Here is a 27,575-nt window from a genome sequence, read left to right as displayed (position 1 = left end):
TAACTAGGGATGACAGAGGGTTGTATGGTACACAGCTAGAGATGAGAAGTAGGCATGCACATATTGTAATTGTGTATATTTGTGATATTACTAAGTGTGTGAGTGATACACACTGGGTGACCGTATAGTCACCAGTAAACAGCTAAAGAATTCAAACCACAGTACATCCAGCTGGAGTTTTGTGCTTCCTCAAAGAAAGAAAGAAATAAAGAAAAAAAAAAGATAGAAGGAAAGAAAAAGACAAACAAACCAAAAAATAAATATAATAATAAAAACCAATTAAATGTTTCTTCTCGTGCTTTCTACTAGTTATGCACCCCCACCTTGTTCTCACACTGCAGAACATTCTATTTTTAACAAGTAATTCTGTTCTAATTTTACAGCTAAAATATCTAAAGAAAATCATTGAAATTATCAAACATTATTTGAGAATCAACGATGCATAAGATACTCAGACTTGTTTTCAAATAAAGTATCTTTAATTAAGGTGTATTGTTCCCCCCAAAGTTTTGGATCAGTAACATTTTGTTAACAAAGGGTGCATTTATTAGAACAAAAATACAGTAAAAACAGTACTATTGTGAAATATTATTTCATTTTAAAAAATTATATTTTTTCTATTTTAATATATTTCTAAATGTATTTTATTCCTGTTATGATAAAACAGAATCTTCAAAATCATTACTCGCATGATCAGTGATAAGTGTCACATGATCCTTCAGAAATCATTCATATATGCTGATTTGCTGCTCAAGAAACAGTTATCATTATTATCAAGTTGTGCTGCTCAATATTTGTAATCTCAATCGGTATTGAATGGATACTGCAATACCTTTTTTATTTTAGGACTTAGATTGAAAAAGTTCACCAGAACCGCATTTATTTCAAATAACATTTTTTGTGAAGTAAATCTTCATAGTCACTTTTAATCAGTTTAATGCACCAGTGCAAAATAAAAGTATTAATTTCTTACAACAACAAAACAAAACAAGAAATCTTACTGACACCACACTTTAAGTATATACAGTATATTATGTGTTTCATTTAAGTAAATGTATCTTGTTTCAAGTGTTTTTATTTTGTTTATTTTGTTTCCAGGATCTTCAGGCATTAAACTTTTTAAAATAAATCATTTTTCAACGATTTTTAGACCCTTTACTGTAAAAGTCAAAAATACTAATTAAAAATAAGTTATTACTTTTGCAGTGCAAGCCAATGCAAATATTCATTCATTGTGCGGTCAGAAAGCTAATTCCTGACTTGTTGCTGTTACTCTACAGGAGTCCTTATTTAGTTCCAAACAAAACAATAATTTTGCTCTAATCTGGACACAGTTGTCTGTGCTCATTGTACATAAACATGGAAAACTGCTCCCAGATTAGGAGAAAGTTTTAAAAGCACTTCTAGGTCAGCGATCTGCATTCATCTTCCTTAATTTGGGAGGCAAGTTGTCCTCTGGACGTCCACCAGGCGTGTGTGGAGGACCGTGGGGGTGTGTGGGGATGGCCGCTGGGGTGGGAGGCAGACTTCTCTGGTGGAGGTCCCCCGTGGACATGGCCATGGGCTGGAAACCCACCTTGAGGGCTTTGAGGTGGAATCGTGCCTCTCCATCAGCCTGCCCAGGGCTGGAGCCGAGGCGCTGTAGTTTAAGAGGAAGGTCCCCCGTGCTTGAAGCCTTTTCAGGTGGCTGCGAACTCAAGCGTAGCACCTTTCTCTGCAGATCCTCTCTACCAGACGAGCTCATTTTCTGGAGTTTGCTGGGCAGCTTGCAAGAAGCGCTTCCGGGATGCGCCCCATCCTCACCTGCTTCCAGGCAGTCCATTGAAAACACCCGCTCCCTGTTCGGCGTGTCCAGTGGGGAGAGGAGCGAGGATTTCTCCTCGTACTCTTTCACGCTGTAGGGTGGCGTGGGAACCTCGAAGGTGCTGTGAAACTGGGAGTAGTCCACCCGAAAGAAGCCCTCTTCCAGAGACATGACGGGCAGGAAGCGGTGACCCCACAACACCTCATCTTCTGTATACGAGGTGCGAGCTTGACATGTCATACCTGTGAGAAACAGCAGATAATAACAAGCAATACAATGGAGAGGAAAGGTCTATGGTAAAAATGTATTACAAATAAGGAGGCTTTCATTGTCAGGTTAGCCTGGCCATGAGAATGATTTATACTTCCCTGTTACTTTTCCTTCCAAGAATTGTGATTTACAAACTCTCAGTACATAATGTGCGTGAGAAGGCCATGCAAGGCAGAGGTTTAAGACTCCTGCAATCATAATTCAGCCAGAGGGCCATTCAGTGAGTCATAAACACAGCCCGAGCCATAGCTTTACATGGCCAGGCTCTTTCACTTATAACATGGCCAGGGAGACTGAAAATCCAATCTGTTCCAACATAAAATTAAAAACAATCAATAGAGAAATCACTAAACAACTGCCAACAGCTTACTATGGAATGCACTGTGTTTTGTTGTTCTCATTTTCTGCAGAATTGTAATTCTTGTTTTCATGGGCACAAACCAGTAAATAAAAAGAGAGCTGGAAAAATGTATGCTGTCATGCCGCAGTAGCATTTGTGTCATTACAAACAGAATGGTGTTTAGGGTATATGATTATATTATGCAATAGTTCCAGTCCTCAGATTCAGTTGGCTGAAACTGTCAGTCTGTGAAATGGTGGGGATATTGCAGTGTCTGTGTTGTTGCTGGTTATGTCCATATGCCAGTAGGTGGTTTAGTGTGTGTAACGAGTGTGTAATTGAACTGATTTGCTCACTGAACACTGAAATATTCAGGACCAAAACAAGTGATCATAAGTGAGTCATTAAAGAATAATTACACTGATTCATGCTTGAACAAAACTACTGATTATGAGTGAGTCATTGAGTTACTTACTGACCCAATTCATTTTAAAAATACTGATTCCTTCATTTATGAAGTGAGTGAGTCATTGAATCATTCAATCTGATTCAGTTATGTTCAAAACAAGTGATGAATGAGTCAATAAATCATTCATATCAACCTATTTATTCAGAACACTGATTCATTCATGTGCCGAATAAGTGATCATGAGTGAGTCACTGAATCATTCATGCAACTTAAAAACACTGATTCATTCATGAATGAAAAAAGTAATAATGAATGAGCCATTTAATTATTCACTCCACTAATTTGTGAAAAAAAAAAAAAAAAGATTTATTTATGAATGACACAAGTGATTATGAGAGAGACACTAAATCATTCATGCAACCAGTTTGTTTAAAACCAATCAAATAGTTATGAGTGAGTCATTGGGTACGTTTACATGGACAATACTATTCAGATTTGAACTAGAATAAGACAATGCTTTGATTGAAAATATACCATGTAAACAGAAGTTTGATTACCTTAATCCAGCTAAAGTCATTCTCAAAGTAAACACAAATCGAATTAGGACATGTGGAGTATTCCTATTTTAGTCGCATTATTGAAGTGCACTATAGACATGTACACTCCTTAATCACACTATTAACGTTGAGTAGGACTTTTCGCCACATTTTGGACAACCATTTGACAGCAAATAAAAGAGCAGGAACATAATGGGAACAGGAACAGAGTAATATTCTAAAAGCAATTCATATAAACATCTTACACGTAATATTGTCTTATTCAGAATAAGGTATTTAATTAGATTACTGATGTCCATGTAAACATAGAATAATTTACTCAACCGATTTATTCAAAGCACTGATTCATTCCTGTACCGACCAAGTGATCATGAGTGAGACATTGAATCCCTCACTCAACATTTTGATTAAAAACACTGATTCATTTCTAAATCATTCATCCAAATATTTTTTTAAACCACTCATTAATTTAAAAAATACACCAAGTATCCAGAAAAACTGTCTAAATTGTAAGTTACTAATTGTTTATTTAACTGTTTAAAAGCAATATACATTTTTAACATCATTAGTGACATTCAGTGAGTCAGCACTCTTGCTATTGTGATATTGCACGGTTATTAATTCATAATCAGGCCCAGGCTTTTGCAGTCTTTTAGAAGTTTTAGTGCTGATTTTAGGGAAGAATCTGCACTTTTTTAGCAGATTGAACGTAAACATGATGAAATCTGTTAAACTGGCTTTGGGTGTATTACAGATAAGCACCAGATTAGCCAAATATTTAATAAACAAATATGCAAAGACAGAGGACATGGGACATGTAAAGAATCATCAGTGACAGGTGTCTGTGGCGCTTCTGTGTGGGCCTGGTCATGATTTAATAATTATCATTAAATAGCCTACTAATTAGCAGCACCTAATGCGAAACATGAACAAGCCTCAGTTTTCAAAAATGAAGGATGAAGATCACAACAACTCACTCGGTCTCTTCTGCTGGCACTACATCATCCCATGTAATTAAACCAGTTTATATGACATTAATCACACTGAAAATCCCACATTTTGCTGCCAGAGTGATCGTGCTGAGCAGGAGCAACGGGGTGGCATGGCTTCATCTAAAGGCTTAAATGATGGATCAATGCTGGAAGAGGTTTTGCGAACGTATCAATGGCTTCACTGCAGTTCAGCTGAAAGTAGCTTTTTAAGCTCTCATTTAAAGCAAGACAAATTTCACAGTCTTCACAGTAAGACCCTTGATTGCGCAATACTCTGTCGGCATACATAATTAGAGTCTGTCTGTCGTCTCCTTTGGTCTGATCTATGGTATTGATTAAAAGAAGCCTCATGCTTCCCGCTTCCACACATGCGTGTAGTCTATTTGACTAAATTGCACATATATTTAGTTCTTTGTTGTTTCATATTAGGGTTTACAAAGAGAAGATGCCAATTAAAATGAGGCTTTTTAATACTGTGAGCTACAATGGTTCATGCACAGCCCTTAAAGTCATACAGAGCTGTGGCTTTGTCTTGTACCACTGTGTAAAATGATTAACTTGACATTTCTGTCTGTGTCCAGGGCTTCAGTGGATCAATAAGCACTTATGAGTACATGACAGGCCTCAGCTCTCGATCAGCAGGGTGTTTAACTGTTTCAATTCACCACATGACTGTTTGCCACATTACTGGCCTGACAAGAAATTAATTACTGAATGAAAGTGTGAATGAAGAAATGGTTTACCAGGAGCCTTCCTCTAGTGTGCACTGATACGCTTGATAAGTGTGCGTGTGAGGGTGTTTGTGCCTCTCACTGCTGTTACTCCTGTAATAATGGGAATCACTGACACAGAGGCTATGTAATACCCTTCCTTGCTTTGGTTCCATCTCATATCATTTCCCGGAGAGAGCGAGAGTTCAAATTGAAAGGCCCCCTGCAAGCTGTTCTATTATCAGAGGTAATTTACAGTGAAACAACTAATAACACATGAAGCTGAATTACATTTCCTGTTTTTCTTCTGAACGGTTAGATAATGTGAAAGAACTAACAAAAATAATTATATATATATATATATATATATATATATATATATATATATATTAGTAATTCTTAATATATGGTAACTTACTGTGTTTTTCTTTGTTTATTTATTTTCCATTCTAATACGTTGTTATTATTGCCTCTTTTATGCATTGCTCTCAATATGAAAATGCAATAGAATTAAACATTTTCTTTATTTGAAATAAAGCTGAAAAAAAAAAAAATACAAAATATTGGCTAACAACATATTTTATTTTCATTAGCTGCCCAGACAATATTTGTTTAGCTTTTTTATTTAAGTACTTAAACTGAAATAAATTCAACAGTAAAACAGGACAAAATGTAATATCAAATAAATACAAGTGAAAAAATAAAATCTAATTCAGCATATTAATAAAAACAGATCAGAAGAGCAAGATAATCTTAGGTATTTATATTTAATTTTATTGTTAGATAAATCATATCATTTAGAAATGCAATTAATAGCATTGATAACTCCAATGATCTGAGGTGCCCTTCTTGTAGCAGAAACTGTCAGTTAAGTTAAGCTTAGAAAACACCTCTAAAATTGAAAATGAGAATCATATTTGATTTAAAGGGTGAGAAGGAGACAGGAAATGAAAATTCAAATTATATTTCTGTTTATTTGTACAGTGAAAAAGAAGTCTCTCGCTTTTTTTTACTCTCACATTCTCAAAAGAAAATCCCACCCTGCCTTCTTCAGTTACTTCACTTCCTCGCACTCTGCCAGCATAAAAGACACCAGGAACAGATCAAACTCGAGCAAGGTTTGTAGCTCATATCAAAATGACAAGCATGTGACTGAAAAAAACAAAACAAAAAACAAAAAAACAAATGTATTATGCAGAAGGCGCCTCTAACAGCACAGGCCTGATAATGCAATCAGAAAGACGCTGCTGACCTGACTGTGTACCTATTGCATCCATTCAGACTGAGGGGTGCGAGGAAGAATACAGAGGAGTATTCACAGTTTATGAAGTAAAGTACAAAGAACGTGTGAGAAAAGTGATATGTTCAGTTAGATTTGATAAATGAAAATGAATGATGACAAATGTTCACCCTGCAAAAAATTTCTTAATTAGAAATCGTGTTATGTTTTCCATTAAAATCTCATTGCCATTAAAACAAGATAAATTTACTTGGGAAGCAAATTTGCATGAGACTTGTTTTCAGAGAGCACATCTTGAGAAAATTTAATTGTCATTGTCACATTTGTTTTGTTCTTGTCAGAAATGTTATATGCATATTACAAAAACAAATGTGAAAAAAGAGCATTAGAGCATTTCTTTAGATAATGTTAAGATCATTTGGTAACACTCATTAAAAAGAACTTACAATATAAAACTTTAAAGCATTTATTAATATAATCTATATATTTATATCTATATATTTAATATACAAAATCTATATTGATTTTATCTTGCTTTTGATAACTTTTTTTTTGGCAAAGTATACGGTCTTTTTACCCATTCTCTCTATTTCTATTTCTTTCTCTTTTTTTGGTCTACGGACTCCTTTGGACTCTTTTGAAGATGCAGTTAGTTCCTGTCTATTCTTCAAATAAATAAAAACATTGCTGTTACATTTTTTTAATTAGTAGTGGGGAAAAAAATACAACTCAGAAATCAAAGAAAAAAGTCGCAGTTACCTTTTTTATTTTATTCTGTGGCAGAAAACACAAAACAGAAATGTGAGATGTCAGAATTCAGAGAGAAAAAAAAATCACAATTGTGTGATGCATTTTGAAATAAAAAGTGACTTTTTAATTTTCTTTATTGTGTGCTGGAATCTGACTTCCATAAATATGATCTAACAAGGAACAGTTGTATTTGTATTAACTTATATTAACAAAGATTAATACTCTAACAAACATTTACTTATTTTTAGTCAATGCATTAACTAACATTAACTAATGGACCATACTGTAAAGTGTTACTCATATTTCTTACATGAAAACTAATAAAAAATAACTAAAGGGATTTGAGCAATATTGTAAATAAACAATTGTGTTAAGCCAGATTTTGTTCGTAAATAAATGGAGATTGGAGTGAAAGATGCTACCCACCCGTTGTTTCCACAATGCCCTCCAAGATGACGACGATCTCAAACTGCTCGTTCATGAGCGAGCGTTGGGACAGGTCGAAGAAGGGGCTCTTGGGATTGATCTCATGGCAGATGGTGAGGGGAGAGACTAGGAAGAGTTGGTCAGCGCCTGTTCCAAAGCCCACATCCAGTTCACACTGATCCAACGGCAGGAACTCGCCCTCCGGGGTCTGACGAGACTGGTGAGAGACAGGGAAGTCATCATCAACATCAAAAACATCAATATCCCAGACAAATTACAGCAGTAATAATCAATCAAAAAAAAAAAAAAAAAAAAAAGATAATCAAGGATGGTGAGAAATGGAGATGGAAATGGAAATAGGAAATTGAAAGAAGGATGTCAGCATGTATACTTACATTTTTTCTGCTGTATACAGTTTATGGTAATCAGACCCGAAATAACAGAATATATTGAAATTGAGGGAGACATTTATGCTGTTTAGTGTGTGAGGGAAATATTTCGCTTTAGGCAAGTGGAGAGAGAGAGAGAGAGTGTTTGTGGCTGGCAAGGAGTGAATGGGGAATTCTGACAAGCATGAGTGCTCAGAACAGTGAAATAAAACACAGACGGAGCAAAGGAGGAGGCTGGGGTGAGATAAGAAAATGCTTACAAAGCACTGTGTCATTTTAGCCATGATTTAAGATGATAAAGAGTGGCTGTTCAGGAAGCTAGGGCAATGTAAGACCAGATGATTTACAGGACGATGTCAAACTAAAGTAGAGGAGGAAACTCCAGCATGAGGGTTGTGTCTTTCTACATATAGCGTTTGTGTTTGTGTGTGGAAAGGCAACGGATGAAGCTGCACACAATAATTATTTTCTTTAAAATGTTGCTCTGAATACCAAGTGGAACGGAAGCACTCTTACATTCAGCGGCTGTCCTCTCACTTCCAAGTCTCCATATCATCATCTCTCAGTGCAGTGGTCTTACTGGAGCTGTTTAGGCTAAGATCATCTCCAAAGGGCCTTACAGCTGTAGAGCAGCCTCATGGGATGTAAACCAAAAACCCTTTATAAATAGGCCCATTACTTAAAACACTGGAGCTCGGTAAGGCATTAAAAGCTTCCAGAAGGAATCATATTCCATTTAAACTACAGAAAACTGGGGAAGCTTTTCCAGTCCCTAAATAGAGCAAATACAGGTGAAAGGAAGATAACTTAGAATTTAATTGTAATTTTATTCTTACTTCTTTCTTCTTTTGATTAACCTCCCTGTAGTTTTTAATGTTCTAAAGTTATTTGAATTTAATTAAATGTATTTTATTATTTCACTGAACAAAATTATAAACACAACACTTTTGTTTTTGCCCCCATTTTTCATGAGATAATTCATCTACCTCACAGGTTAAAACAGCATGATTATTGCACATGTGTGCCTTAGGCTGGCCAAAATAAAAGGTCACTCTAAAATGTGCAGATTTACTGTATATTGGGGGGGCTTGGGGTCCGAAAACCAGTCAGTATATGGTGTGACCACCATTTGCCTCACACAGTGCAACACACCTCATTCACATAGAGTTGATCAGGTTGTTGATTGTGGCCTGTGGAACGATGGTCCACTTCTCTTCATGGGTGTAGTAAAGTCAAGTCACATTCAGTTCACGGGCAACAGCTCTGGTGGACATTCCCTTAAAACTTGCAACATCTGTGGCATTGTGATGTGTGATAAAACTGAACAATTTAGAGTGGCCTTTTATTGTGGCCAGCCTAAGGCACACCTGTGCAATAATCATGCTGTCTAATAAGCATCTTGATATGCCACACCTGTGAGGTGGATGGATTATCTGACAGGATTGAAAATTGTGAACAATATTTGAAAAATAGGACTTTTGTGTACATAGAAAAAGTCTTAGATCTTTGAGTTCAGGGCAAAAACAAAAGTGTTGCGTTTATAATTTTGTTTAGTGTAAATTTAGGTCATACCGTTCTGTATTATAACAAATTAGAATACTCATGTTCACCAAGGCTTCATTTATTTGATAAAAACAAAGAGTAAAAAAAGTCAAATTGCTAAATAGTATTACAATCTAAAATAACTATTTTCTATTTTAATTTATTTAATATGTCATTTATTACTGGTATGACAAAGCTGATTTTCCAGCAGTGATACAGTGTTTCAGTCTGTAGTGTGACATAATCCTTTAGAAATCTGATATGGTGATTTGGTGCTCTATTATTATTTATTATTGGCACTCAATTATTAATATATATTTTTTTGTGTGTGAAAATTATATATTTTTTCATGATTCAATAAATAGAATGTTCAATGAACAACATTTATTTAAAATACAAATATTAATTTTTGTCACATTTTTAATGTCTTCTCCCTCATTTTTGAGCAATTTAATGCATCCTGGCCATCGCAGGAAAAAAAAAATCATTTAAAATATATTTAAATAAAATACCATTTAAAATGTTCTATTTTTAGTACCATTTTACAATATTATATACTGTTTTTGCTGTATTAATGATCAAATAAATACGACCTTTGTGGGTAAAATAGACTTAATAATATTTAATAATTAATCTTAGTAATCAATCTTAATAAAAGTTGATATACTATATATAATCAGACATATTTGCATCTTTAGACATTACACAAATCCAAATGAGCTTAAACTGCACACCTTTGTTAACTGACTGTCAGGTCTGTACATAGCTAATAGCTAATTCAAATCCATATCTGATATCAGCTGATCAGTTGATCATTGACATCAGCAAACCGCTCACCCACACGATGCCATACACACTGTTTGCCATCTGCCCTCTACAGTGAAAACCAGGATTCATCTGTGAAGAGAACACCTCTCCAAAGTGTCTGATTCATAGCCGATTCAAATCCATATCTGAAATCAGCTGATCAGTAAGCTGAAGCCAATATGGCATGTAAGATGAATATTTATTTAATATGATGTGATGAATCTATCGAGTTGCTAGGTGAGTTTGAACTCTGGTTGCAGGGGAGGCTTGCTGGACAGGGCCTATAACTCCTACATCCAGTGCGCCCAAGCAGAAAAATTTAATAATGCTCATACAGACACAGTATGACATTTCTCTATCTCTCTCTTACCCCATTATTTTCTCCATCTCACTCTTATTGCTCCTTCTCTCTTGGTCTTGTACTTTCTCTTGCAAACACATTCTTGGCTAGGCTAAAAAATCTGAGACAGTGAGGGAAATTTCACCACGAGACGACACACAAAGATCAAACTCTGAAAATATGTCTGTCAGTATGTGATAGCAGGTGTGTCTTTGTTTTTTGTGCCAGAGCCACTAGCCCTACATCGATCAGATGTATTGCATTGCCAATTGACTTGATTAAGGCTTTAATGTGAAATTGATCCAGTAACCAGTAAGGCTGGTTTATCCATTAATTGGTTATATTGATTGCAGCATGAAAAATTAACACATAAAAAAAAAACAACAACAACAGCAAAAAAAACCTTATTGAGTGTTAACTGTGATTTAATTGTTCAAAGATGATATACAGTTTTGATGATGATGTAAAACTTTGTTCAACCACTTACACATACATTTCTACACATACAGTAGATTCACCTCAGCACACATTTACACCTCTTGAGAGAATATAAACATACTTTTGAAATCACACCATCCCACCCATAGACACACACACACACACACACACACGGATAAACAACCTTCACCCACACAGAGGTTCTGGAGCAGCTGCATTAAGTGTCTACTCAACTCTCTATCAACCCACAAGAAGCAATTCCACCGTGAAGTCGTATCACACCAACTACCTATATCCAGTTGCACACACACACACACACACACACACACACACACACACACATCCCTGCCAAAAATCGACATGCATACTGCTTTTTATTTAGCAGCACTCCTGTCTTGCATTCCCCACTATATCAGTCTAGTATTTCCTGGACAGGTTTTGCTCTCCCAAAAAAATTAGTAGCGTTAACTTGACAATTTTTTTGTAGTAGTGTGTCAGTAGCTAAGTTTATTTAAAATATTGTAGCATTTACAGTAAAAAAAAAAAAAAGCTTCTGCCAAGCAGTAAAGAAATAGCAAGGCAAAAACTGTGTGTAATGTAATTAGTACTGGGAAGTACCATTTATTTTGGAGAAAATGCTGTTCTTTTCAACTTTCTATTCATCAAAGAATCCTAAAAAAGGATAACAGTTTTCACAAAAATATTAAGCAGCACGACTGTTTACAAAATGTATAATAATTTGTTTCTTGAGCATCAAATCAGCATATCAGTATGGTTTATGGAGGATGACGTGACACTGAAGACTGGAGTAATTCAGCTTACAGGTTAATTACATGTCAAAACATTACAATAGAAAAAAGTTATTTTAAATTGTAATAATATTTCACAACATTATTGTTTTACAGTATAGTTTAGCATGCATTCGTGGTGAGCACGAGAGACTATTGAAAAACTATTGAATGGTAGTATATACCTACTTTTTTTTTTAGTTAAATTTAACTTTTTACCATGGTCTTAACTCAGGCGTATTAATTTGAGTTCCAGCTATCAATATGTTTTTAATTTTTAATGTCACTTTAAAGGTGATAGTATAACAATTGCTCTTATTATGTAACCATTTTTTATCTAAATTACTATCATAATAGTTATTTTACCATAAATATCTTATAGTCAGCTACAAGTTACTTAAAGCCATTACTTTATGCTATTTTTATTTTATACTTTTATACTTTTATACTTTAAAATTTTTTAATGTTTTTTTTTTTTTTAGCTCATGCCAGAATGAAATGTTTCATACTTTATTGATCCAAACCAGTGTGACTTCCTTTCTTCCTTTCAACAGATCAAACTATCAAATTATCAGCTTTAACATTATTTTTAAACAATTCAAATAAAGGCACGTGACTTCTATATTCATTTTTTTTCTTCCTGCAGATTTGGAATGATATCAAGGTGAGTAAATGTTGACAGAACTTCAATTGTTTGGGAAAACTTTGGGAAATACAGGTGCTGGTCATATAATTAGAATATCATCAAAAAGTTTATTTATATCACTAATTCCATTCAAAAAGTCAAACTTGTATATTATATTAATTCATTACACACAAACTGATATATTTCAAATGTTTATTTCTTTTAATTTTGATTATTATAACTGACAACTGAGGAAAATCCCAAATTCAGTATCTCAGAAAATTTGAATATTACTTAAGACCAATACAAAGAAATTATTTTTAGAAATCTTGGCCAACTGAAAAGTATGAACATGAAAAGTATGAGCATGTACAGAACTCAATACTTAGTTGGGGCTCCTTTTGCCTGAACTTCTGCAGCAATGCGGCGTGGCATGGAGTCGATCAGTCTGTGGCACTCTCAGGTGTTATGAGAGCCCAGGTTGCTCTTATAGTGGCCTTCAGCTCTTCTGCATTGTTGGGTCTGGCATATCACATTACCCTCTTCACAATTCCACATAGATTTTCTATGGGGTTAAGGTCAGGCGAGTTTGCTGGCCGATTAAGAACAGGGATACCATGGTCCTTAAACCAGGTACTGGTAGCTTTGGCACTGTGTGCAGGTGCCAAGTCCTGTTGGAAAATGAAATCTGCATCTCCATAAAGTTGGTCAGCAGCAGGAAGCACAAAGTGCTCTAAAACTTCCAGGTATACGTCTGCGTTGACCTTGGACCTCAGAAAATACACTGGACTAACACCAGCAGATGACATGGCACCCCAAACCATCACTGACTGTGGAAACTTTACACTGGACCTCAAGCAACGTGGATTGTGTGCGTCTCCTCTCTTCTTCCAGACCCTGGGACCCTGATTTCCAAAGGAAATGCAAAATTTACATAACTTTGAACCACTCAGCAGCAGTCCAGTCCTTTTTGTCTTTAGATGCTCCTGATGCTGTCTGTTGTTCAAGAGTGGCTTGACAAAGGAATGCAACAGCTGAAACCTATGTCTTGCATACGTCTGTGCGTAGTGGTTCTTGAAGCACTGACTCCAGCTGCAGTCCACTCTTTGTGAATCTCCCCCACATTTCTGAATAGGTTTTGTTTCACAATCCTCTCCAGGGTGCGGTTATCCCTATTGCTTGTACAATTTTTTTTCTACCACATCTTTTCCTTCCCTTCGCCTCTCTATTAATGTGCTTGGAAACAAAGCTCTGTGAACAGCCAGCCTCTTTTGCAATGAACTTTTGCCCTCCTTGTCCAAGGTGTCAGTAGTCGTCTTTTGGACAACTGTCAAGTCAGCAGTCTTCCCCATGATTGTGTAGCCTACAGAACTAGATTGACAGACCATTTAAAGGCCTTTGCAGGTGTTTTGAGTTAATTAACTGATTAGAGTGTAGCACCAAGGGTCTTCAATATTGAACCTTTCCACAATATTCGAATTTTATGAGATACTGAATTTGGGTTTTTTCTTAGTTGAAATAAACTTTTTGATGATATTTTTATTTTATGACCAGCACCTGTAGTTATGTTCTCACTTTATTTTAAGGTCCATTGACTAACTATTAGCCACGACTTTTGCCTCAGTAAACTCCTAATTATTGCTTATTAATACTGAGCAAGGTAGTTAAGTTTAGCTTTGGATGTAGAATATGGTCATGCAGAATATATGCTTTGTAAAACAGCCAATATGCTTTAATATGCATGCTACTAAGCATCTACAGTAATTAATAGTGAGAATTGGTCCCTATACTAAAGTGTTACCGCCGTTATTAATAAACCTGGACAGGGTACTTATGCCTACTAAACATAATGCGATCTTTGCTATTTTTGGGCTGTTAGGAAGAGGATACTGGGATGATGCCCTGAGTTCTCCTCCCAATGTATTTTGAACACAAGTGTTGGGACAAATAGATAATCACACCAATGAGATACTAAAATATTTAAGAACATCACCTCCTTTTCAAACCTGTCAGCATTGCTTTTGATTGTTTCTCTGATGTTCAGTTTCCTCCCGGGCATGTAAATAAAATATATAATTCATGAGACTGAAGCCACCATTGTTGTACACACGATGTGGGGTTCATTGGAAGGTTTGTTGTATTGAGTATGAATGGGATTACACTATTTTCAAACCAGGCTGTATTAAAACACAAACGTTCTGTTGCTTTCTTCTGCTTCTTAAATCTAGGCAATGGTTTTTTTTTTTTTTTTTTACTCCTGTCTCTTTAAATTAAGCTTGAAAAGACAGATTACTATGTTCAAGAAGCAGACCAGCAAATCGTACACATGGTCTTTCCTGAACATTTCAGGATAACACTGCTAAATACACACATTCACACCAAATGACAGTGGGCAGCAGTGATAAACTGTTTAAGATGAGCAAGTTCCTTAATTTGAATAAGATGTAAAGTGATGAGATGTTTGCATGGGTCTGATGAGCTCTAATGCTTACATTAACGCTGATTGATGTCAAGCTAAAGGCTGTACTTGTCTTAATTCAGTATCCATTGGCTTTTAAGCCACACAGCTAGACAGAGCCAAAGCAATCTTAAAAACAGCACCTCTGTGATTGAAGAGAAAAAGCTATTATTCAAATGGCCATTTGAATGCATCTATGTGACTGAACGTTTATCTGTGTGTTTATGTGTGCCTTGTAGACTAAAGAGCTGCCAGATAAAACCTGTCATTCTTCTTCATATCCCACAGGAAAGAGGAAGAGAGATAGAAAGGAGAGAGTATTAAAGAAGAGAGAAATCAGGAGGAGGTGGATTGAAACCTCTTTCCTCTGCAGCAGGTACCAGCAGCCATCCATTTGACTCAGTCATGTGCATGGGTGAATAAAAGCTGGGATTTCACTGCTTTGCCTTCCGCTGACTCACAGTGGCTTTGACAGCAGAGCTGTGGGGAGGGAAGGGGGGCGGGGTACTCACAAGCAAATAGATGGGACTTTTACACTTAACAGGGTAATACTACAGCCTAAATTAAACTCTAAGATAGAAATTTATCATGTAATCTATATATCCTATTCTACTGAACTCTACAAAAAAAAGTAAAATATGACATTGTATATTTTATTCTGTTTTACGTAACACCATAAAATGGTTTGATCAACAAATGCATGTCAATATATGTTTTCACACTACTTTAACACATTCAGTTGATTTAACCAATTCCAACTTCATGCTTTAAGTTACAATACATAATTCAGCTATTTTTTTACTTCAGTTTAATGTAGTTTACGTTGAAATTACTTGTAGTGCCAATTTGATTAGACTTAAAAATGGAAGGCAGCCCATGAGGAGCAATAAAAATTTGGGGTGGGAAAGATTGTTGTAATGTTTTAATAGTTAATAGTTTATTGTTTTAGTCTCTTTTGCTCTCCAAGATTTATTTAATGAGTTTATTTGATGAAATATACAGATAAATTATAATATTGCTAACTATTATCCCAGTTTAGTTTAACTGTTTGTTGAAGCAGTTTTTCTACATTAAATTAAATTAAAAATTAAATTAAAATGTATGCATTTAGCAGATTTAATATATATATATATATATATACACAGTGCCCTCCACTATAATTGGCACCCTTGGTAAATATGAGCAAATCTGGCTGTGAAAATAAATCTGCATTGTTTATTCTTTTGATCTTTCATTCAAAGAATTATCGATGTAGAAAATCCCGTTGTGAAATAAATGCTTTCTCTTGTTCACGTTAGCCACAGTTATTGGCACCAAATTACTACAACCTCCTTTTCCCAGGATAACAGCTCTGAGTTTTCTCCAATAATGCCTGAACAGTTTGTAGAACACCTGATAAGAGATCAGAGACTATTCCTTCATCCAGAATCTCTCCAGATCCTTCAGATTCACTGCTCCATGTTGGTGCTTCTCTTCAGTTCACTCCACTCATTTTCTACAGGGTTCAGATCAGAGGACTGGGACGGCCATGGCAGAAGCTTCATTTTGTGTTCAGTGACCCATTTTTGTGTTGATTTTAATATTTGTGTTGGATTTTTGTCTTAATGAAAGATCCAACCACAGCCCATTATAAGATTTCTAACAGAGGCAGTCTGGTTTAGATTTTTTATCTCTGGGTATCTGATTGAATACGTGATGCCATGTATCTGACCATGACATCCTGGACATGGGGTACTTTTTATCCCTGTTTGTACTAAACCAATCTGGTGGGTTTGCTGTTCAAAAGCTCTTTTTTGTTGTTTTGTCTGACCATGGAAGCCAGTGCCTTTTGAAATACCAGTTTTTTTTTTGGATGAGCAAGGAGAATATTTCTTGAAACCACAACTAACATGTGGTGATGTAGTGACTCGTTTTTAGACTTTCTGACCCCAAGACTCAACTAATCTCTGCAATTTTCAGCCGTGATCCTTGGAGAGTCTTTAGCCATTAAAACTCTCCTCCTCACTGTGCATTAGGGTGGTATACTGTAGACACATGTCCTCTTCCAGGCAGATTTGTTACATATTTAGTTGTTTGGAACTTCTTAATTATTGCCCTGATAGGGGAAATTGTGATTTTCAGTGCTTTAGCTCTTTTCTTACAGCCACTTTCTATTTTGTGAAGCTCAACAATCTTGTTCTGCACATCAGAACTATATTCTTTGGCTTTACTCCTTGTGGTGGATGATTAAGGGGTATTTGGACTTTGTGTTCCTCATATTTATAATCCTGTGAAACATGAAGTCATGGCTGGACAATTTCATGCTCCTAGTCACCCTGGTGTGCTTAAAATAAAAAAATATGAATGGTAATATACTTCAGAAATATTTTACTCATAAGAATTTCTATCTATCTGCTCTCAAACTAAATATAAAATTCTATAGAACTCTTTAGAACAGTGCATATATGTTCATAGGAGTTATTCTACTCTATGCAATACTTCTCTACTCAGTTTCTACTCAGAATCACATGCAAACCAAACCAAATTGGCTTCTGCATTCTTTTTCTCTCTCTCTTCTTCTCTGTAGAATTACCCAATAAAATGCACATGCATTATACAGACAATGTAATGTGCACCTCTTAGTGGGTATCTTATACTGCTGAAGGTCATACACGTATAACCCCTGTGTGTCTCCGTAATAAACTCATCTATCTGTATCACTGCTGGGTCACATGTCGCCAACGCCTGTCAGTGACAAGACAAATGACATGCTGTCCACCTCACATTTCACACATCACTGCCAGCCATGCAACACACACATACACAATACACCAAAGCATACATATTCATACAAAGGAATAAATATCTCCCAGCATGCCCGTGTCCTATGAACATACACTCAAGTGATTTGAGGTTATGTACATGAACCTTATAAGCAATTCTAAACCTTTTCATTCATGTCAAACATATTGCCAAGCATAAACACACACAAACTAATTTAAAACAGACCTTTATGCTCACAAAAGATCGGCACACAAAGACCTTTACACACTACACACTCACACAGTCAACCTGAGTCAAAACCTGTCCCTGTAATCAAATTATCAGCAATTAACTAATTCATCACAGCACACATGTGACTGTCTCCACAACAGAAAACATCTGTTCTCGCAGTAAGACACGCTAAATGAGATCAAACAGATCCAGCTGAAGTGCAGTGGGAGTGGGTTTCTCTTCAGCTTTTTTGAGGTTGCTTACACAATCAGCACTTTGTTATCATTACGATCATTGTGTGTGAGTTTAGACAAGGATATTCAATCGTACAATGTGAATGGGTTTCTATCATCCCTAAATAAATGTAATTTAGAACTCATAAAATGTGAGAATGAATATGTGTTTCAACTCCACGATGGTGGCGCTGTTGGTTACAGTGGCTACTCCGGGTCCCAAAAACTGTGTTTTTATGTCTGTTAGCTTCATCTTATCGCAAAAAATTCTATAATTCATGCTCTCAAACGTTCGCTCTCTGGAAAATAAACTGGACTTTATTCAACTCAGTAGGTCCACACAGCATGAGACAAGGGATTGTTGTGTGTTTGTTTCCACTGAAACATGGCTGAACGACAACATCTCAGACTCCGCTACTCAGCTGCACGGACTTCCCTGCTACTGAGCGGACAGAGAAAAAGCACTGTCTGGTAAGTGACAAAACACTGTTCATCGCTGGTGGAGTTTGTGAAGTGTACAGTGTTCCAGCATACAGACCACTTCTGAAACTCGCCAAACTGGTTCAAAAACTCATCACAGTTTGGCCAGATGATGCTACCTCAACATTACAGGACTGCTTTCAGTGCACAGAGTGGAACATGTTTAAAGAGGCAGCCACCTACAACAACCTCACAGACCTGCAGGAGTACACTGAAACTGTGAGTGCTTATATATAAAAAAAGGGCACTGCTGATGTGACAGTTACCAAGATCATCACCACACATGCAAACCAAAAGCCATGGATGACAGCAGAGGTTTGTGGGCTGCTAAAGACCAGGGATGAAGCATTCAGATCAGGAGATAAAACAGCCCTCAAAACAGCAAGAGCCAATCTGTCCTGTGGCATCACAAATGCAAAATGGTTATATTCTCAAAAAATCAACAGTCACTTCACAGACAGCAGAGACACACAGAGCCTGTGGCCACTCAGGTAGTTCATGTGACATCAGAGCATCAGGTAGAATTTGTTGAAGCATCCAAAATACATTTTGGTCCAAAAAAGGGATGGACATGGTGAGCAACAATACTCAGGTAGGCTGTGGTGTATAAAACAATGCTCAATTCATACTAAGGGGCACAATGTGTGGCAAGAAAATATCCCCCACACCGTTAGACAGACATCTGCTGTCTGCTGAATGGGGAAGTCATGGCCTGTGCGAATTGTAGCCTCCGTTTCCTGTTCTTAGCTGACAGGGGCGGCACAGAACCCACCAATTCACTTCATCTCAACAAATTAGAATATGGTGACAGAGGATGCCAATCAACTAAACAACTCAAAAACACATGCAAAGGTTCCCTGAGCCTTCAAAATGGTCTCTCAGTTTGGTTCAGTAGGCTACACAATAATGGGGAAGACTGCTGATCTGACAGTTGTCCAGGAGACAACCACTGACAGAGGCTTCTTATCTGGGCTAAGGAGAAGAAGAACTGGACTGTTGGCCAGTGGTCCAAAATCCTCTTTTCAGATTGAGAGCAAGTTTGCATTTCATTTGGAAACCATGGGTGGATAAGCTCATAGCCCAAGTTGCTTGAAGTCCAGTGTTAAGTTTCCACAGTCTGTGATGATTTGGGGTGCAATGTCATTTGGTGATTTTGGTCCATTGTGTTTTTTGAAAACCAAAGTTTGCACCCGTTTACCAAGAAATTTTGGAGCACTTCATACTTCCTTCTGCTGACCAGCTTTTTGAAGATGCTGATTTCATTTTCCAGCAGGATTTGGCACCTGCCACACTGCCAAAAGCACCAAAAGTTGGTTAAACGAACATGGAGTTGCGGTGCTTTACTGGCTAGCAAACTCAAATCCTGGGCTTCTAGACCACCTCCGCAGTGTCACAAACTGATCACCTCAATGCTATGCTGAATTGAGGCAGTAATTGAGCAAAATGAGCCCCTGCCAAGTATTGAGTACATGAAGAGTAAATTAACATACTTTTCAGAAGGCAAACAATTCACAAAAAAATATGAAGTATTCAAATTTGTTGAGATAGTGAATTGGAAGGTTTTTGTTAAATGTTAACCCAGAATCATGTCAATTAAAAGAACCAAAGACTTAAACCACTTCAGTCTGTATGCATTGAAATGATTTAATACACGAGTTTCCCAATTTGAGTTGAATTACTGAAATAAATAACTTTTCCATGACATTCCAATTTCTTGAGATGCACCTGTATATTGTCCTAATGCATGGTGAGAAGGAGAGTTTAAGTGGCCAAAGACTCTCCAAGGATCACAGCGTGATAATTGCAGAGATTAGTTGCGTCTTTTTGTCTGAAAGCCTTACAAAATTAAATAAAATAATGATCAAAGAGCCCACATGTTGTTCAGGAGGTGTTCAAGAAATATTCTCCTTGCTCATCCAAAAACAAACTCCAGCATAATCAGTTGTCAGACACGACTGGAACTTCAAATGGCACTGGCTTTTGAGCAGCAAATGGGTTTAGTACAAACAGGGATAAAAAAGTACCCCATGTCCAGGACGTCATGTTCAGATACATTGCATCACATATTCAGTCAAATACAAAAAGATTAAGAATCTAAACCTGACTGCCTCTGTTAGAAATCTTAGAATGGGCTTTAGTTGGATCCATAAGGAAAAAAATGGGTCACTGAGCACAAAATGAAGCTTCTGCCATGGCCGTCCCAGTCCTCTGATCTGAACCCTGTAGAAAATGAGTGGACTGAACTGAAGAGAAGCACCAACATGGAGCAGTGAATCTGAAGGATCTGGAGAGATTCTGGATGAAGGAATAATCTCTGATCTCTTATCAGGTGTTCTCCAAACTCTTCAGGCGTTATAGGAGAAAACTCAGAGCTGTTATCCTGGGAAAAGGAGGTTGCAATAATTGGGAGCCAATAACTGTGGCTAACGTGAACTAGAGAAAGCATTTATTTCATAATGAGATGTTCCAACCATTTTCAATTGTTTTACTTCAATGATAAGTTTTGAATAATTTAATAATTTTTTGAATGAAAGATCAAAACAATAAATGGTGCACATTTATCTTCACAGCCACCTTTGCTCATATTTACCAAGGGTGCCAATAACAGTGGAGGAGACTATATATATATATATATATATATATATATATATATATATATATATATATATATATATATATATATATTTATTTTTATTTTTTTATTTGTTTTTCTATTCTATTCTATTCTATTCTATTCTATTAATATTGTGGTACTCTCAAGTGTCCTCTATTATTTTCTATTCTGTTGTGGTACTCTCAAGTGTCATCTACTCTATTCTAATTTATTCTGCTCTATTCTATGCATATTGTTTTACTCTCAAGTGTCAAATATTCTATTCTATTCTATTCTATTATATATATTTTGTGGTATAATCATGTGTTCAATATTGTATTCTATTCTTTTCTATTCTATTCTATATACTGTGGTAAGTACTGTCAAATTTCCTCTCATCTTGCTCATGTTTCCTTGCCCAACTCAACCCAGACCTTCACACAAGATGGAGAGATATTCATTGCTCCTCATTTCTACCATGTTGCATTAGAATGCTCTTGTGTGTTTTCCTGAAACTCAAGGCTGAATTCTGTCTCTGTCTCCCACTCTCTATCAACTCATGCCTTGTATTTTCTCCTTTTTGTCCCTTATGATAACGATCTTTGTCTCCTTTCATCTTTCTGCTCTTTTCATCTGTCCTTTTTTCTTTTCTCTCTACCCTCTCTCTGTTCATCAATTAACAAACAATAGAGACAGTGACTCAGAACTGTAATTAGGTGAGAGGAAGGTTATAGATACCTCTTCATTTGTTTGAAACTGAAGATACAACAGAAAGTTGGGAAAAATTCATATGCTGAAGCTTCTCTCAAATTAGAGGATATGAAAGGAGCAATTAGCAACAGAACAAGCAAAAAATATTACAGGGATAGGTAATTCTGTCATTAATTCATATATGTTTTCAGTGACATGAAAGCGAGTAAATAATGACATTAAGAATTTTTTTTACTGACTCTCCCTTTAAAAGGAATTTTAGGGTTAGTGCAATGTCTCTATATTTGCCTATTAGAGAGAATGTAGGATGAACTGAGAGACGGTCCTTCTGGTTTGACTGTCTCCAGTGTGTTACTTGCATCTCCAGTGAATGATGTACACACACACGCTCTTACAAAACACCACACCATATGTCGTAGATCCACTGTAAACCTTCACGTTCAATCATAACATTTAAGTGTGCCCCTTTCAGTGTGCATCTCACAGTTGTTATAATTAAAAAGTTATAAATGCATGATCAGTATAATCAAAGCACAATTGAGATGTGTCTGCTTTGTTTATCCGACATGATGAGACATGATCTGACAAAAGGTGACTGGGAATGACTGAGACTGTGTGTGTGAGCGTGTGTGGGCGACTGAATCTAAATGGACTGGATATGCCGGCTTTAACAAAAAAATTGGCAGGATGGAGAGAGAGAGAAAGAGTGAGAGCTGGTTTGTATGTGATTAAAACACAGAAAGCAATGCCAGATTAGATAGGTATATGTTAAGTGCTCTTAAGTGTCAAGTAGCCTCCTTCAACATTTATTGTATAAGCAAGCCCCTGCACATCCAGCTTGTGCTATTATATATATATATATATATATATATATATTTTTTTTTTTTTTTTTTTTTTTTTATCTTATATATTTTGTTTATTATAGTTGTTCTGTTACCTCTTCATTTCTACAATTTTTCTGAGAATTTTGGAAGTTATTTTTTGTATTCATATTCCACATCTTCTGTGCTCTGGCTGTGGGATCTTTAAAGATAAAAAAAAAAAAAAAAAACTCTTGGCTGCTTAAATAGCCCTGAAGCACATTGAAAAAAATACTGATGAGAAAAGATTTAGGGTTATATGAGAGAGCGAGAGCGAGAGAGAGAAATGTTTTCTTTCCAATTTATGTTCACATTTCACCACTCTCTTCTTTTTATTGAGTCGGTTTTCTGCTTCTTTATTTTACCCCCTTTTACTTCCAATAAGTCCAATTCTCTTTCTCTCCCTGTCAATTTTGTTTGTGTTCCCTGATGCCGTCCCAACCTCATACCATTCTGGCAAACTATCTTTCACTATTTCTCACTAACTTACTCTGCCTTCCCTGTTTATACTCTATTCCCCTGGTTCTTCTTTTTTCATTGAGAGAAAAACTTCAGCATAGCTTAAACTGACAGTCTGCTTCATTAAGCCAGACGCCATTGACCAAAGACTCTTAATCAATCACAGCATTCACTTGGCACTAGATAATTAGTGTAAGCTCCCCGAAAGATTTTTGGAGTGGGCCTGAAAGGTCATTCATCCATATCTTTGAAGAATATTCACCAGCTTTTAACTCTATAATTGTTCTGCAGGCTGAGATCAGTTATTCTAACATTATTTTATAGAATAGATTCAGATGATCACACAATTTCAAAGCATACCGGCCATAAAAGTTCAGTTTTATTACACTGACCTCTTTGTTCACCGTATCAGCAGCCTTTGACTGACAGTCCTATTTATCAATTACTAGGAAGAAATCCGTTTGTCGTCCTTGTGTCAGCTTCCATGCCTTATTCATTTCATTTTAAGCCTTTCTGTTGACTGAGCTGATATGAAACAGCAGACAGACACACTCACTCACTCACTCACTCACTCACTCACACAGTAGCATCAAAGCGCAGTGTAAGAACACATAGTATGGTTCTACTAGAGCTGTTATGTAAGCATCTCCTTAGAAAAAAGCTTCCATTGACAAGAGCGACTCCTCTCCCCCTCAGAATATATTTCGTACAGCTCTAGCAGTGCTCTCACGTGCACATCTGCAAATTATTCTGCTACATTTTCTAAGGCTTTGAAAGTCATTGCATGAGGCTGTAAGCCACAAAAAATCCTCCTTCAAAAGTGTGCAAATGCAAATTTTCCGACATCTTTCTGGCTGTGACCTCAGCTCCCGCAGGAGTCTTAGAGAGGCTTATGGGCTCAAAACCCAGAGACATTGTCTTTTCTCTTTGCATTTTGGAACGAACCCTCTAAAACTGAGAGAAATGTCGCTGATGTGGAACCGCCTTCCAATTAGCGAGCAGGTCGGTTTAAATGTCACTGGTTACAAGTGACAGATGTTAGATGTTGGCACAGTTAGCCGTCTGTAAAACTCTCTTATCTGAGCCTTTTGTCACTGTAATCTCATCTTGTTCAGCTGTGATGATGGCTGTCCATGTCGAGATTACAATAATAAAATTTCATGTAACATGCCTTTTCATGTAACTGGTAATCAGTTGTGAAAGGGGCACCCGCGCGCCTCAAATTCTCAGCTGTACAGACTCTCTGCTAAATCACATTTCATAGGTCCCTTGATTGTCACATATTCTGAAAAATCTTTGCTCGGTATGCTTTCTGTGAAAGATGACAGTGCATTTCTGAGGAAAAATTCAGATCTTATGACTAGAGAAACTCAGTATAAAATGAAAAGTTACTATTTTAATAATTTAACATGTCTGTTAATGGTCACAGGATATGCAGGTAAACATAGAAATTAGTTATTTTTAAGTTTTATTTTGATCATTTTTGTTTTACAATTTTTTATTTAATAAATGTTTGTTTTTATTATTATTTTTTTTATAATTATTAGCTTTTTATCAACTCACAAACCCCATGCAGTTCCCTTAAAGAACACTCAGGGGTTTGCAAACACCAGACTGATCCAGCAATAAGACATTTTAAGATGTAGCTCCATCCTAAAATGTATAAATATTAATACTGGCATGCATCCATACACTAGCATAAAAAAAAACCTTAACAGAATGACAATATGAAAGAAATTAATCAGACAAGAGTTTTTCCTAAACATTACTGATTCCAGCATTGCAAAAAATGATTAAAATATTTGTAAGCAGCCTCCTGTTTTCTTGGTAAGAAGAAATGAAAATAATAACTCTGTGATATTAAAATTATTTTCTGATATTTCTGAAGTTCAATGTTTTACACAATTTAAAAAACAAGAACATATTGTTAGCTTGGTATAAATATATGAATTTCCACTACGGACGCACATTCTGCTTATGGTTCAGTGCCACCACACCACTTAGTACTCATGTTAACTATTGTTCATAGAAAAACTTTGCTATGGGAATCACCACTATAACTCATTCAATTACTGACAATCAAATGGATTCCATTGCCTGCTGTACATCACGTAACATATTTAAAAGATACCAAAAGAGACAAAACTCTAAAAAAAAAATAAAAAAAAAAAAAAAAAAAGATAATAATAAATAGATAAAACTTAATGATACAACAATGCTAAACAGCTTAAGAGTATTAAAGTAAAATAAAATTAAAATAATAAAATAAACAAAGTGCACCATAACTGCACATATACTGACAACAACAATAACATCAAATACTTAGTGAATATAATCTCAGTATTGCATCTTGGCACATAATAAAAACCTGCGAATGAATGAATTAATGAATTAATGAATGAATGAATGAATGAATGAATGAATGAATGAATGAATGAATGAATGAATGAATGAATGAAAATGTAAATGAAAAGTTGTTAAACAGCTTGGTGGTTTAAAGACAAGCTACAATTTGTTTAACCATACTGTTATTTGTAAAATCCTGTTCATTTGTTAACTGTAAGTCACTTTACTGTAAGTCAGTAAAATATTGTCTTTTTCTTTATATATTTATATAAAATGTAAAGCACATTATTTTAATTCCAAGCCTTTAAATGACACTTTGTTCTGTATTATATTTGAGAATTTTATGTGGCATTTTAGGTGTTTAGTTGATTAAATTATTTTAGTTTAATGTGTGTTCTTAATGGAAGGCTATGCTGTCTTTATATTAGGCTATCTAGTATTGTTGTTAACATCGTTAGAGAGTAAATTTTGGGATACGTAAATAAATATGTTGGAATTTACATTATATGGCTAATTTAAGGAACAATTGAAACTGTGAAATACAGCAATCCCATAATGTTCTGTAAACAGCTGCCGCCAGCTTTTAATATAAATGTACTACATTTTTGTTGCAGTCAAATTTTAAAGAAAATTATTTTTTAAATAGAGAGTGAAGTCTAAACTACTTATGGTTTTATTTGTAGTCTTTGTGTTGTAATAATTAGATAAACTAAAGGCCAAGCAGAGCTGTGCGTGTGCAGTGTGTGTGTTTTCACCTTTATGAGTTTACACCTGATTTGCGCGGACACCATATGGCTGTTCCTCAGATTGCCCACGCGGAACATTAAGCAGAGTTTTCCGTCTCGCTGTGAGATCACCGCGTCCTGACTGAACATGAGCGTCTCCGCGCGCTTCTTGGGCTGGGACATCTTAATGAACATACAGCCGATGAGGAACGCGTCTACTATGGAGCCCAGCAGAGACTGGAACAGAAACAGGATGATGCCCTCAGGGCACTTCTCAGTTATATAGCGGTAACCGTAGCCAATGGTAGCCTCGGTTTCAATGAAAAAGAGAAACGCCGACGGGAAGTTGTAAACATTGGCGACGCACGGAGTGTACGAAGCGTCATGGCCATGATTCAAGTCCCCTCTGATATATGCGATGATCCACCACATCGAGGCCATGACCAGCCATGCGATGGTGTAGGTGAGGATGAAAATGAGAAGGTTCCAGCGCCACTTCAAGTCCACCAGCGTGGTGAACAGGTCAGATAAATAGCGGCTGGTCTCTCCGCCGAGATTCCCGTGCTGGACGTTGCAGCGTCCGTTCTTGTCCACGAAACGCTGGCGCTTCTTCTTGACCGGCGCGCTCGGGAAAGACGCGCCTCTGTTCGTGTTCACCACATGGTAGTCCTCTCCAAATTTACGCCTTAGCGCTGCCATGACTTCAGCACATTTGGGAGTTGATTATCTTAAAAATACAAAAAGGAAACTTACTTTCTCTGTAGCATTTGCTAGCTTTGGTGCCTTCCACTTTCTAAAGCAGATGAAAAAAGGTCGCGAGGCAGGTCAAGGTCTCTCTTGCCAACTTTTTTTTCTCGTGTAAATCTGGACTGTAAATGCGGTAAGGAAGACGCGTGGCTACTATAATGTCAGTTTACTGTAGCATCTCTGTACTAGTCTGTCTTCTTCTCTGGATGTCCGTGTGAAATGCACGGGTTGTGTTCTCTGTGCTCCTCTGCACATAATATGAACAGGAGAATAAGAGAGAGAAGAGAGAGTGGGTGGGAGGAGGGGGGCTTGGGTGAGTGAAATACTATTTTCTACACTGGAAAAGATGTGTGTGTGTGTGTGTGTGTGTGTGTGTGTGTGTGTGTGTGTGTGTGTGTGTGTGTGTGTGTGTGTGTGTGTGTGTGCGTGTTCCCCGGCATTGGGAGGAAGATTGGATTGGATTTCCAGTTCAATGTTGAAATCAATACACTACTCAGTCGACTACATTGGCGTCCTGTTAAAGCTGACACGTTATTTAGTATTTTCGTGCTGGTATTAATATA

General features: G+C 36.5%; 1 protein-coding gene across 1 annotated transcript; it reads right to left on the bottom strand.

Moving 5' to 3' along the window:
- Positions 1-1,042: 1,042 nt before the first annotated feature.
- Positions 1,043-27,349, bottom strand: LOC113073582 (G protein-activated inward rectifier potassium channel 1-like). Its single transcript, XM_026246397.1, has 3 exons — positions 26,296-27,349; positions 7,499-7,715; positions 1,043-2,046 (listed from the first exon to the last, which is right to left on the bottom strand). Exons 1-3 carry the CDS (start codon positions 26,962-26,964, stop codon positions 1,409-1,411), a joined length of 1,524 nt encoding a protein of 507 aa, XP_026102182.1. The 5' UTR covers positions 26,965-27,349; the 3' UTR covers positions 1,043-1,408.
- Between the last annotated feature and the right edge of the window lie 226 nt (positions 27,350-27,575).

The sequence above is a fragment of the Carassius auratus genome, unplaced genomic scaffold (assembly GCF_003368295.1).
Source record: "Carassius auratus strain Wakin unplaced genomic scaffold, ASM336829v1 scaf_tig00012326, whole genome shotgun sequence".
Lineage (NCBI taxonomy): Eukaryota > Metazoa > Chordata > Actinopteri > Cypriniformes > Cyprinidae > Carassius > Carassius auratus.
Note: the sequence above shows the minus strand (reverse complement) of the source record. Positions and strands in the feature narration are given on the sequence as shown.

Coding starts and splice junctions, on each gene's coding strand:
- LOC113073582 (XM_026246397.1), bottom strand. CDS start 26,964: ATGGCAGCGCTAAGGCGTAAATTTGGAGAGGACTACCATGTGGTGAAC. Junction 7,716..26,295: donor TCAGGTGTAAACTCATAAAG/GTGAAAACACAC, acceptor GTCTCTCACCAG/TCTCGTCAGACCCCGGAGGG. Junction 2,047..7,498: donor GGGCATTGTGGAAACAACGG/GTGGGTAGCATC, acceptor TGTTTCTCACAG/GTATGACATGTCAAGCTCGC.